This window comes from Phascolarctos cinereus, unplaced genomic scaffold (assembly GCF_003287225.1).
Source record: "Phascolarctos cinereus isolate Bilbo 61053 unplaced genomic scaffold, phaCin_HiC Scaffold_4;HRSCAF=312, whole genome shotgun sequence".
NCBI lineage: Eukaryota > Metazoa > Chordata > Mammalia > Diprotodontia > Phascolarctidae > Phascolarctos > Phascolarctos cinereus.
The window spans coordinates 622,279,813-622,294,124 of NW_027555847.1; the positions used below are offsets into that span (position 1 = coordinate 622,279,813).

At 40.1% G+C, this 14,312-nt stretch overlaps 1 protein-coding gene across 1 annotated transcript in view; it reads right to left on the bottom strand.

The window, feature by feature from the left end:
• Positions 1-14,312, bottom strand: part of DERL1 (derlin 1) — a 36,752-nt gene that overhangs the window by 16,447 nt on the left and 5,993 nt on the right. Inside the window, exon 2 of the mRNA XM_020964957.2 lies at positions 3,217-3,328. Within this exon, the coding sequence (XP_020820616.1) occupies positions 3,217-3,328 (112 nt within the window). The remainder of the gene's footprint in view (positions 1-3,216; positions 3,329-14,312) is intronic.

Below are 14,312 nucleotides of genomic sequence, written 5' to 3' on the forward strand. Positions count from 1 at the left end.
AAAAAGCTAGTGGCTGCACACTAAAAGCAGCGTGGCACAGGCCACAGTCGCTGCATTCTAACTAGGGCAACATATGATCATAAAGTCAAGATGGTCTTCCTTTTACAGGAGGATTATATTCCTGAAAGTACTACAGAGGAGGAGAAGGGGAGATAACACATCGAGCAGAGTAAGATGGCGGGAGAAAGAACCAGTCTGAGGATAAACAGCAAAATATTTCTTAAAAAATCTGAGTTTAGTACCCTAGAACCTCCAGCTCCAGAAAATCATTCACTGATCCTTCAAAATCCATGTAATAATATGCAAAGTCTGTTATTTGCAAAGTATTCCCTAATGAAAGGAACCAACTTAGTGAAAACATGTAATAAGGAAATATTATGCTCCAGATGTCAATCATTTTTTCAAATATCTATAGTCATGTCTATGGTACTTTGCATTTTGAAAATATATTGAGTTCTAGAAAATCTCTCTGATATAGGGAGAGAAGGGATCATCCCCATTTCATAGAAGAATCAAGAATCAAAGAAAAGAAGAGACTTGCCCAAAGTCACATAGCAAATTAATGTCAGAAACACGACAAGTTCTAAGACCCTCTGATTTCCAGGCCCGGGTTTATGTATAACTCCTGCCCCCACATTAATGATGGTGATCAAGGCCCGACAGAACAGATACAGAGGCAGCACTAGCCCCTCCTTGCCTTTCCCTCCACAGGGAGGTGTGCCTACTGGAAAAGTTAACTTGTCTCCATCAGCCAGTTATACAAAAGTAACACTGGCTAGCACAGGGCCAAACATACAGTATGCCCTTATGTAAGTTGAATTAAATTTTATTAGTTACAGTAGTAATAGTAATGGCATTTATACAGCATTTAAGGTTTGCAAGCTTTCTCTATACGTTATCACATTTGATTTTTATAACACCCCTACAACGGCAGGTGCTGCTATTACTAACCACTCCACAGGTGAGGAACTGAGGCTCAGAGTAGTTAAATAACTTCCCCAGGGTCACACAGCTAGTAAATCAAGAATCAAACTAGAGTATTCTTAGTGACAGGGCATCTTTAAGGAGGCTGAAAAGAAAACCAGAAGGAAATCTACAGTCTCAGGAGAACACAGGTCAGTCTAGGAGGAAGTGCATCAACTAAAAGCATCAGTCTCCTCCAAGTTCCTTTGTTTCTCTGCCACACTGCAGCATGGGGTATTCTGAGCACAACACTGAGAAGAGATCAATGTTAAAGTCTCACAGTAATAAATCTGCCTGAAATTCCAATGCCATTTCTGAATGAAGGCTTTATGCCTTCAAGATGGCTTTCAGTGTTACAACTTTTTCAAAGACAACTTCAGAATCTGAGTACTTAAGACATTGTAATCACACAAACTGAATAAACTGACATTTTAGTTACTTGAGTGAATTAAAACTTGCAAATTAACAGGCCTCAAATTACAATTTCCCATTCAAATCAGAAGCCTCATAAATAAGCAAGCACCCACACATACTGAGTACCTTAAAAATTTGGTCAGGCTGGTAAATATTCAGGCAGCAACACCTGGGGCTGATAAAAATTGTATTAAGTCCAATTTACTGAGTCTAAATAGTATCATGGATAGAGCACTGAGCTGAAAAACAGAAACCGTGAGTTCGAGTCCTGACTGTCCTAAAAAAGCTGTGCGGCCTTCAATAAGCCACTTAAATTTTCTGAATTCCAAATTTCTTCATTTCAAACATGAAGAGACTAAACAAAATGATCTCTAAACTCTTCTACATCAAACTTCTTATGTGACTTGGTGGGAGTTCACATTTGCTCAGTGACATTTGTGGAGAGTCAGCTTTCAATTATCCATGCAAATGCACGAGTTACAACTGCAAAAAAAACCCAACCAGACATTCAACACATTTGGCCTTGAAATGCATATTTTTTCCATATATCTATCTAATTATGTATAGTTTCAATTAATATTAAAAATCAGTTTGCATTTCCTGAGGAAATACTGGCTGGCTAAGCAGAGGTGGGTTCAAAAAACCACACACACCAGGGAAAAGCCAGCCTGGACTTAAAAACTAGCCACTGATAATCTACCTAGATGATATTTGAGTATTGATATCCAGAGCACAGATTTAGAGTTGGAAAAGCCCTCACAAGTCATTCAAAAAGACTATTTCAGTAAGGGAAGCAATATGCTCAGAAAGTATATGCCAGAGGGTTGGGATGCCATGTGACTGCAGTCCCTAGCTCAACACTGACATTCAGGAGACCTTCTGCCATCAAAGAGCTGTGCAACCTTGGGCAAGTTACCTAGCCTCTCTCTGAGGTTTCCTCATATGTAAAATAGGAATCTGGATGAGTTGGAAGCTCTTTTCAAAAAGTAAAATCTATGAAAGAATATACACATATACAGAATAAGATGCTTGTATTCTCTATACACATTTTTGTAATAGCTCTTTATTGAAAATACCAGCTTAAGAAAATTGCAACATACTTTTTCTTTCCAGTTTAAAATAGTAAATAAGCTTCATATTTCCCAAACAACAAATATGTAACTCCCATTTTTCAGTGGTATTAAGTTCTTTATTAGAATCACGGGCAGTTGAGGACCTTCAATCTATGTCCTGGACTAATAGCCAGTCAGCTTATTTTAAGAATATAATGACTGTTAAGTCAGTCAACCTTTTCAAAACCATTTGGACTTAACAGTCAAATTATTTTCACATTTTTATCACAGCAGTATTGATTTACCATCTCTTAATATAAGCAGCAATTCACAAGAGCACACAAGAGTACTGCAGGGAATAAATCACAATTTAGTGAACAGAAAATTTTAGCTGAAGGTTGTTCCAATGTACCTATAATCCAAACCATAAATCTGGAAACCTATCATAGGATTATAGCCCAAGTATGCAGCTAAACTGAGCTTCTGAAGTTTCTCTGCAAATGATTTCCTTCCACTTAAGACTGTATCTGGCCTTAATTACCCAAGATGCTTCACCTCACCCCCAACCAAAAAAAGTATAAAAGTAAAGTGAACCTACCCAATTACAAATGAAAAGTCAACATTTAAACATGGGGTTTTTCTCTGATATCAGGCATACTTTAGGTTTCTCTTCTCCCAACTGCCTTCAATATCCCATCAAATAAGAAAGCATTTGGACAGATGTATTATGCAAAGGCCACACTGAAAGCCCACACCCACATGGAAATCATTGTAAAGAAAAACATACCTGTTTCTAGTCTTGTAGAATACTGGTATAAGAAATATAAATTCACCAAGTAGAGAAATCCGGTTCCTGGGCCAACTGGGAAAAAAAATGTTGCAGTGATTGGCCTCCATATCTGTCCAAATCAAAACAAAAGATTCATAAACATTAATAAGTTTAGCTCATTCTGAAACAAAGCCAAAATTAGACCCTGGCAAAGCACTCCCCCTTAATGGCAATAAGCATATAATAAGCAATGATATCTCAAGAGTTGAAAGAAATCACTACTCAAGTCAGCTATGTGGCACAGTGGCTAGGCCACTGGACTTCTTGTCAGAAAGACCTGAGTTCAAATTCTAATTCATAAACATACTAGCTGTGTGACTCTGGGAAAGTCACTTAGCCTTTCAGTCTCAGTTTCGTTATCTGCAAAATGGCGATAATAATAGGACCCACCTCACAAGGCTGTGATGAGGATCAAGTGAGAATAACATATTTAAAGTGCGTTTACAAACTTTAAAGTGCTATATAAATGTTAGTCCTGTAAGTCCTATCTTGCCAACATCCTGGTTTTTCCTGGGATCCAACCTCCAAACCATTTGGGAGTAGGAAGAACTCCCGCTAGTTCTGGAAAGCCTTTCTCCAGTATATTAAGAAGAACAAAACAACAACAAGCATTTATATAGAGCTTTCAGGTTTGCAAAGCACTTTACAAATATTATCTCATTTGATCCTCACAGCAACCCTGTAAGATAGAATACTATTATAACCCACATTTACAAATAAGGAAACTGAGGACTAAGAGAGGTTAGGTGACTTGCCCAGGATTGCACAGCTGCCAAGTATCTGAGACAGGACTTGAACTTAGATGTTCTGGACTCCAAAACTAGCACTGTATCTCCCACATCATCGAACTGCCCCCAGCTGCTCCACTTCTCAACTCAGAACCCACTGGGAGAGCAAAGAAGGCAGAGAAACACTCAAAGGTAAAACACAGCATTGATTCCAGTGCCTAGTTGTAGGCTACCCAGAATTCATATTTATTATATAGTACTTTAAGGTTTATAAAGCACTTTATCTATATCATCTCAACAACCATTCGAGGTAGGAACTATTCTGGAAAAGGCCACCCAGAACAGGTGCCTCCACTTTCTTTCTTCTCGCTCTCTTCTTAACCCTTACAATCTGGTTTCCAACTTTATCATTCCATAGAAACTGCTCTCTCCAAAATGACTAATGAACTCTTAGTTCCCACATCTCAATCCACATTCTCCTTGACTTCTCTGAAGCCTTTGACACTGCTGATCACTCTTCCTCTCTGATACTTTCTTCTTTGAGGTTCTGAGGACACCATTCTGTCCTGGATCTCCTCCTACCGATCTGCCCACTCCTTCTCTGTCTCCTTTGCTGGATCCTCCTCCAGATCATACCCTCTAACTGTAGATGTCCCTCAGGGCTCTGTCCTGGGCCCTCTTCTCTTCTCCCTCTGTTCTACTTCATATGGTGAGCTCATCAATTCCCAGGGATTTAATTATAATCTCTATGCTGATGAGTAGCTGATCTATATAACCTGCCCCAATCTCTCTGCTGATCTCCAATCTCTCATCTCCAACTGCCTTTCAGACATCTCAAAATGTACATACAATAGATATCTTTAACTCAATATGTCAAAAACAGAACTCATTCTCTTTCCCCTAAAACCTCCCCCTGTCCTACCTTCCCTATTATTGTAGAGGGCAACATCAATTCTCCTAGGACCTCAGGATCACAACCTAGGAGTCATCCCAGATAGCCCACTATCTCTCACCGGCCCCCCACATATCCAAGCTGTTGCCAAAGAGTGTCAATTTCACCTTAGCAACATCTCTCAAATATGCCCTCTTCTCTCCTGTGACACTGCCACCACGGCAGTACAGGCTGTCATCACCTCATGTCTTGATTATTTCAATAGCCTGCTGGTGGATCTGCCTGCCTCATATCTGTCTCCACTGCAATCCATCCTCTGTTCAGCCACTGAAGCGATTTTTCTAAAATGTTGGTCTGATCATGTCACTTCCCCTAATCAATAAACTCCAGTGGCTTCTTACTGCCTCTAACAGCAAATACAAAATACTCTATTTGACATCCAAAGCCCTTCATAACCTTTCTAGTCTTATTACACCTTACTCCCCAACAACACATACTCCTTGACCCAGTGACATGGGCTTCCGCTGTTTCACTAACAAGACATTCCATCTTTTGGCTCCAAACACTCTCTGGCCATTCTCCCTGCCTTCACAACACTCTGCCTCCTCCACTCTGGCTACCAACCTCCCTGGCTTCCTTTAAGTCTCAACTAAAATCCCATCTTCTATGGGAAGCCTTCCCTAACCCCTTCTAATTCCAGTCTCTTCCTTCTGTTAATTATTTCCTATTTGTCTTGGATATAGCTTGCTTTGCACATATTTGTTTGTATGTTGTCTGCCCCGTTAGAATGTAAGCTCCTTGAGGGCAGGGGCTATCTTTTGCCTTTCTGTATCCCTAGCACTTAGCATAGTGTCTGGCAGAGAGTAAGCTCTTAATCAATGTTTACTAATGGACCATTTTACAGATAAGGAAAAGTGAGGCTCCAAGAGTGACTTCCCCAAAGTCACAACCTCTTGGAGCCTCACTTTTCCTCATCTGTAAAACGGTCCATCAGTAAACACCGAGTAGTAAATGTTCAAAGCAGAACTCTAACCTATGTCTTCTTAACTTCAGGTAAAAGGCAAAATACCTTATCCACCATTCTGTGCTACCTGTCAACTAAATATCTATCGTAGTATAAAAGCCAGATTCAGCTTCAAGGTCCCTCACAAACCACCTTGGTTGCCTCTGCTAAAGTGGATAAACAACAGTAACCAACTTAGTTGGCATCTTTCAATACCAATTAGTCTTGGGAAACTGGAGGACCAATCAGCACAGAGAGGCATTCCCAATTTTGCTTCCACATAATGGGGGGGGGGATGGAAAATACTAAGTACCTTTCTATCAGCTGATGCCCCTTCTGGCCCTCTCTAAATTGGTAGGTACATACCTGGTGGAGGGTTCCCAACAATATCCTCTCTCTCTAGGCTATAATACCTGACTATAGAATCACCGAGTCTAAAAGTTAGAAGGGACCTCAGTAAAAAATAGTTAACTGTACCTCAGCAAGAATTCCCTCTACAACATATACAACAAGTAGTCTTTGTCTGAAGACCCTCCAATGAGAAGGAACTCACTACCTCCTGGCGTAGCCCATTCTGCTGTGTTAGAGCTCTACCTGTAAGGAAAACCGGCCTAATAATCAAGACTATGTCTGCCTCTTTGAGAGTGTAATGTAGCAATAAGCAATTATTAAGTACCTACTATATTCCAGGTACTGTGCGGAGGTGCTAGGAATGCAAAGGAAAAAACGAAATATCTTCAAGGAGTTTCTAGGCTTTTGGAGCTCATCCACACATACAGGTACAGATGAAACGCTTTCAGAGAAACAGAGGGGTCTGAGAGGAGCCCCAAAAAAGTCTCAAGCAGAAGGAACTAAGATCCCGAAGGAATCCAGGCACTCTAAGAGATGGAGGCGAGGAGGGAGGGCACTCCAGACACAGTTCCACTGTGACTGGGCCACATCTAGGCAGGAGATTCATTGTTATTGCCTCTTTTGGTATGCTGTATCATTACTTAGCTTGAGGAAATCACCCAACACCAGGATCTTCCAGGCATTGATAAAGAAAGTTAAAAGAACAACAATAAAGAAGATTAAGGACTAAGGAACTGGAAAGACAGGTTGTGAAGAGTTTTAAAAGTCAAACTGCAGATCTGATATTTGATACTGGAGGCAACAGGGATCTACCGGAGTTTATTGAGTGATAAGAAACTAGAAGGACAACAACAGATTTGTTTTACATTCCCAGTTCTGTTTTGTTTTTTTTACCATTCAAAACAGTCCACAGACAATACCTCAGAACAGGAGTCCTACTGTTTCTCTTCCATGTCATTTTCTGGGTTGCTGCTCACATTGGAAAACAGAGTCAACAGGTAGAAGTCTGACCTTAGGTTGCAATTCCTTGGGGAATCTCACAACACTAGCTTACACCATGTTGGTTGAAGCTATCCTTACAGCTCTACAACATTTCCTTTTCTTAACTGAACTGAAACAGAATTTTAAAGGCAAGACTGGCTTTCCAGTCCAACCCAGTCACTTGACAGATAAGGGACCCAAGGCTCAGTACTTAACATCCAGAGTCCAAATGCCTTCCTAGTCCAATGTTCTTTCCCCTACACTGCCATTTATGTTAGACTAAATCCTAATAAACTGGAAAAGAAACGAGTGGAAATGACATTAAGAGGAGGCATTACCCACCCCTGCTCCTTGCAGCCAAAACCCTCCATTCCATTGGAATGGGAGCTCCTTGACATAAGCTTCTTGTCTTACTTTTCTATTTCAATTCCCAGTGCTTTGAACATAGTAAGCATTTAATAAATGCTTTATTCGTCCAAGAAACTATCATAATTCCTTCTGACTCAAGTTTTATAAATGTAATAGATACCACAGTACTATTTTTAGCAACAGAGTGCACACCTGCTCTTTAAAACTCACAGCTATTGACAATAAAAAACAAAACCCCTTTACTCTTACAAGAAGTTGGCTTTTATTGGCACTTAAGTGACTTCAAGGCAGCTAGGTGGTAAGGTGGATAGAATGTTGGTCCTGAAGTCAGGAAGACGCATGTCCTAAGTTCAAATCCAGCCTCTGACACTTGCTAGCCATGTGACTGTGGGCAAGTCACTTAAGCGTATTTGCCTCAGTTTCTTCATCTATAAAATGAGCTGGAGAAGGAAATGGCAAGCAACTCCAGTAAATTTGCCAAGAAAACCCCAAATGAGATCACAAAGTATCAGACACAACTGAAATGATTTAACAATGACAACAAAAAGTGACTTTAACCACATTTTAACTCTTCATGTGAAAGGATTAAACTATCACAAACGCTGAGTGGAAAGACAGGATGCTATAAAAGTGTGATATTACTACTGAAAGTACAGCTAACTCTCCTCTTCCTTTCCAATCTGACAGCTTCTTTTATATGTGATCACCTGCTCAAATAAACACTGTGGCTGAAGTTTTCATTTTATCTGCAGAATTCTGAGGGAAGGGAGTACTACCTGCACACACCGGCAGACTACAAATGCCCATCAGTGTACATTAGTTTGGAACCAAATCAACTAGACAGAAGCAACACTAAGAGGAAGAATATAATCCATACCTCTAAAATCCTATTACTTTGTTGTTTAGTTGTTTTTCAGTTATGTTCAACTCTTCATCACTCCATCTGGGGTTTTCTTGGCAAAGATACTGGAGTGCTTTGCCATTTCCTTCTCCAGCTCATTTTATGGATAAGGAAACTGAGGTAAATAGGGTTAAGTGACTTGCCCAGGGTCACACAGCTAGTTAGTATCTGAGACTACATATGAACTCAGGGAGTCTTCCTGACTCCAGGCCCAGCACCATATCCACTCCACCACCAAGCTGCCCAAAAAAAATCCCACAATTATGAGCCACCTAATAACCTTAGACACGTAACTTATGCTTCACTTTTCTTATTTATCAACTGGGGATAATAATTCCTTACCACATCACTGTAAAGCCATAATGAAATATGACATGAAAAAAAAGAAAGCTTATACAAACACAAAATATAATTATTCATCTTCTGTGTGGGCCATATGGAGTTTTGTTTTAAATGGCAGGAGAGTACAATAAGAGTCACATGTCACAGAATCCTGGGGTTGAAAAGGTCCTTAGGGACCATCTAGTACAACATGCACCTGACTGAGAATCCCCTCAACATTTCACCTTACACCAAGCAGAATGAACAAGACAACGGAACAAAACTGGTCAGTGTTGGAGGGGCTGTGGGAAGAGAAATACCTGAATGAATTCTTAGCCAAGCTATCAACGAATGCAGCCATTCTAGAAAAGTCACTGGCCTATACATGCATACCCTTTGATCCATCAGTACCACTCTCTAGGCAAATATCCCAATGTGGTCAGAGCACAGAGATACAAAAATACTCATAACATCACTTTCTGCAATAACAAAGAATGAGAAAAAAATGTGGCTGTGCACTGATGAGCAAGAGCTGAACAAACTGTCAACTACGAATGTAATCATGCCACAAGAAAAATGAATGCGAAGATTTGGGTGCAACTCGAGAAAACCTGTATTAACTGATAGAGAACAAAACAAGCAGAGCCCGGAGAACAATTTACACAATGACCACAATAACATAAAGGAAAATAATACTGAAGATCATGAGTAAAAAGGGAAAAAAGCTTATTAATGACACATTTTTTAAATGATCCAAGAAAGAGCAGAAGGATGTTCAGAAGGTCCTACAGAGAAGCAGGGTAGTTTTGTTACTGTGTCAAATTTAACTTTTTTTAACCTAACTACACATAACACAAGTTCACTTTCATGTACAATCCTCTATTCTGTTCTTTATATAGTGAACTGTTCATGTTTGTGAAGTTCACAATAAAAAAAGATAATTTCTATAAAAGGAAAAAACCCAGAACTCTGATCATTACAATGACCAATCACGACTTCAGAAAAGTAAATCTCCCCCCTCCCAGCAGAGGGATGGAGGACTTGAGGTACGCAACAAGGTGTCCAATGTGTCAATCCGTGTTGCTTAACTGTACATCATTGTCACTAGAAGAGGTTCTACGGCTGGGGAAGTGACAGTGATGTTGAAAAAGTATTTTCTAGTAGCCTTGACTAACTGAGAACTTTCATCTTTTTTTTTCTTTCATTCAGAACTTCTTGAAACACTTCAGAAGTTAGGGTTCTGTAGAAGAAAAACAAAGCAGTATCAGCACAACACTTTGAACCCTCGAGTTAAGAGAAGGGCTGTCAACTGAGCTAGGTCACTAACAGAAATAATCACTAAGTAACTGCTCAATGTGAGGGGCTGCCAGGGAAGGTGAGCAGAGGGAATGTGTGAAATCAAGGAAAGGTAACTGTAAAACAGGAAGGCTCACTACTTACAAAAAGTTAGGAAAGACAGTTTTCTTACTAATTGTCAATCCTGAAGTTGCATACAGCAAATACAACTCACAGAATGCTGACAATTAGCACCGGAACACCCAAATCATCTTGAGAATTAATAATATTAATAATTATAACATTATATCATGCCTACTACGTGCCAGACACTGTGCTAGGTGCTTTGCAAATATCTCAACTGTTCTTCTCAAGAATCCTGGAAGGTAGAAGCTATATATTATCCCCATTTTACAGCTAAAGAAAACTGAGGCAAATTTATAACCCTTGCCTGTATTTTCTAATTGTCTTAATCACAGCAATTACTGCTGACATGCACATAGATTCTACCACAGCCCAGACTTATGTGAACTGCTTATCTTCTATTTTTTATAGCATGATCTTTAAATACTAAGGTCACATTCATTTAGAATGCATTGTTACAAAGCTTCAATTTGAAAAGTTCTTCCCTCATTACAAACCTGTGAGGGTTTGCATTTATCCCCATTTTGCAAATAACGTCATTTGCCCAAGGTACAACTAACAAGTGCATAAGGGCCTTAAAGATCATCTAGCCCAGCCCTTTCATTTTACAGATGAGAATTCGAGTTCTGGACCCCTTTAGCAATCTGGAGAAGCCAAAGGGGAACAACAAAAAAAAAAGAAGCCAAAGGTACTCCTCAGAATGATGTTTTCAAAAAAAGAAGACAGTGGGGCAGCTAGGTGGCACAGTGGATAGAGCACCGGCCCTGAACTCAGGAGAATCTGAGTTCAAATCCAAGCTCAATCCAAACATTTGACACTTACTAGCTGTGTGACCCTGGGCAAGTCGCTTAACCCCAACTGCCAAAAAAGGAAAAAAAAAACCAACCCCAAAACAAAACAGGAGGCGGCTAGGATGGCATGGTGGATATGGAGTCAGGAAGACCTAAGTTCCAATCCAGCCTAAGACAGATTAGCTGTGTGATCCTATGCAAGTAATTTAACCTCAATCTGCCTCAGTTCTCTCTACCTTCAAAATAAGGATAATAATAGCACCTACCTCCCAGGGAGGTTTTGAAGATAACAGGAGCTAACATTTGTAAAGCACTTAGCTCAGTGCTGGGCACATAGGAGGCATTTAACAAATGCACGTTTACAATTTATGTTTCAAAAATACATAAAATATAATAGACTTACAAAAGAAACCAAAGGCTAGTGAAAATTTAAATGTAACTGTTTTTCCCCATTCAACTTTCCAGACTGCTCTGAAATTTACCCGTGGAGCCCTTATGTTAAGAACGTGTGGCCTAGAAGGTCTCTTGGGTCCCTTCCAATTCACATTCTGCAATGGTGTGACCTGCTTACAGCCACAAGGTGGAGCAGAGTCATACACACAGCAGGGATTTAAACTCAGCTCCTCTGATTCCAAATCCACGCAACATTGCCTGTCTACACAAATGAGTATAATAAAGGGCAGAAAAATAAAAACAGGTGAGCTTCATAAGCAATACAAAGTGTCAGTCAACAAGCATTAATTCAGTGCTTCCTATGTGCCAGGCACTCTTTCATGGCATTTTGAAAGAAGGCGTGATAGCAACTTGTTAGAAGGATCAAGTAAGATTTCATGATGAAACTGGCATTTAAGCAAAGTCTTAAGAATAAGTATGACTTGAGAAGTAGAGATGGCAAAAAGGCATCACAGAAAGCAAGAAGACTATAAATGGAACCCTGGAAACGAGAAAGGATGGAGGAATAATACAAAGTTTTTGCAGGGGAATAGTAGGAAATAAGGCTTCAGATATTTACTAGCTGTGTAGCTGTGTAATGCAGGGCAACGCACTTAACCCTGTTTGCCTCAATTTCCTCATCTGTAAAACGAGCTGGAGAAGGAAATGGCAAACCACTCCAGTATCTTTGCCAAGAAAACCCCAAACAGGGTCTGGAACAACAATAGGGAAATGTGGAGAAACTGAAGGTTTTTGAATGAGACAGTGACAGACATGTTCAAAGCTTGCTTTTGGAAAGTATGGCAACAAGAGTGCACTGTAGACTGGAGAAGGAAGACTGGAGAGGTTGGGACCTATTGGGAAATAACTTTAATCATCTCGGTGACAGGATAACTGGATGTGGGAATAACAGATAGTAGAGTCAAAGATAATTCCAAGGTCCTTGAATCACAAGAAGAATGATAGTGATATTCATATAAATAGAGATGGTAAGGGGACAGTTAGGTGGCACAGTGGAAAGAGCACCAGCCTTGGAGTCAGGAGGACCTGAGTTCAAATCTGGCCTCAGACACTTGACACCTACTAGCTGTGTGACCCTGGGCAAGTCACTTAACCCCACTGCCTAGCCAAAAAGAAAAAAAGTAAATAGAGATGTTAAGATTCAGATCAGAGATGATGGGAAAAGTACAGTACAGAAAATATATTGTGGGAGGCAGAATGGATGGCTGAGGGGTTTAGCTGATTCATCCACATCATCCCCTCTAATTGTAGGTATTCCTCAGGACTCTCTCTTGGGTCCTCTTCTCCCTTTATAGCACTTCATTTGTGATCTCATCAGCACCCATGGATTTAATTTCCATCTCTATGCTGACAATTCTCAAATCCACCTTTCCCGCTCCAATCTTTCTGCTGACCTCCAAACTCTCATTTCCAATTGCCTTTCAGGCATCTCAGACATCTTGAAGATGTCAAGTAGACATGTTCAACTCAACATATCCAAAACTGAACTTATTATCTTTCCCCCTAAAGTTGCTACCTTCCCTATTACTATAAAGGACAATACCATCCTCTTATTCCCTCAGACTGGCAACCTAAGTATTATCTGTGTGTGTGTGTGTGTGTGTGTGTGTGTGTGTGTGTGTGTGTCTCTCTCTCTCTCCCCCACACACACCCCTATATCCAATTTGTTGTCACAGCCTCAATTTCACCTTGACAACATTTCTCCAATACATCTCAGCGGGCTGGTAGGTCTATGGGCCTGAAGCCTCTTCCCATTCCAAGCCATCCTCCATTTAGCCACCAAAGTGATTTTCCAAAAGTGCAGATTAGATCACATACTTCATCAACTCTAGAGGTTCCCTATCACCTCTGTGATCAAATACAAAATGAAGTCCTCCATAACCTAGCTTCCTTCTACCTTTCCAGCCTTCTTACACCTTTGGTCCTACCACATACCTTTTGATCCAGTGATACTGCACCCCTGGCTGTCCCAGGAACAAGACATTCCATCTCTAGGTTGGAAGCATTTTCTACAGCTGTCCCCCATGTCCAGAATACTCCACCCACTCGTCTCTGCCTACTGACTCTCTGGCTTCCTTGAAATTCCAACTAAAATGCCATCTTCTACAAGACGCTTTTCCCAACCCCTCTTCATTCCAATGTCTTATTTATCTTGTATATAGCTGGTTTGTACATATTTGCTTGTTGTCTCCCCTATCAGACTGTGAGCTCCTTGAGGGCAGGAACTGTCTTTTACCTCCTTTTGTATCCTCAGCACTTAGCACCGGCCTTGCCACAGAGTAGGCACTTACTAAATATTTACTGACTGACGACTGACATGATAGTCATCTGTAGAGAAGTGAGAGTTGAAGCCAAGGGAATAAATTAAATCACCAAGGGAAAGAATTTCATGATAGAAGAAAATCAGAACTAAAACCCTGAAAAACAACCAAGGACACTGGGTCTCCCTACAGCCTTGGATTGAGTGGTTAGACTTATTTCAGGACATATGAAAAAAACTAATTTGAAGATCAATTCTCTCCCACTTTTGTGTGAAGTATTTTTTTCAAAAGAAAACAAAAAACAAGAAAGCACCACTCAAAACCATTTCAACAACAACTACCACTAGAACTGTATTTAATTATGGTGTGAATGTAGTAAGTATAAGTATGAAAAGAGAAAATTAATTTGTCATGGAGATTATCAACAAAATACCTTTACTAAACACCAGCTACATAATTTGCTAGGTATCATACAAAGGAATGAAATAAGACAATCAGCACTAATAAGAGCTGAGATCATGGAAGAAATACACACATTTTCAAATAGCAAATGCCGTTGTTCACTATTTTATTAACCTAAAGCT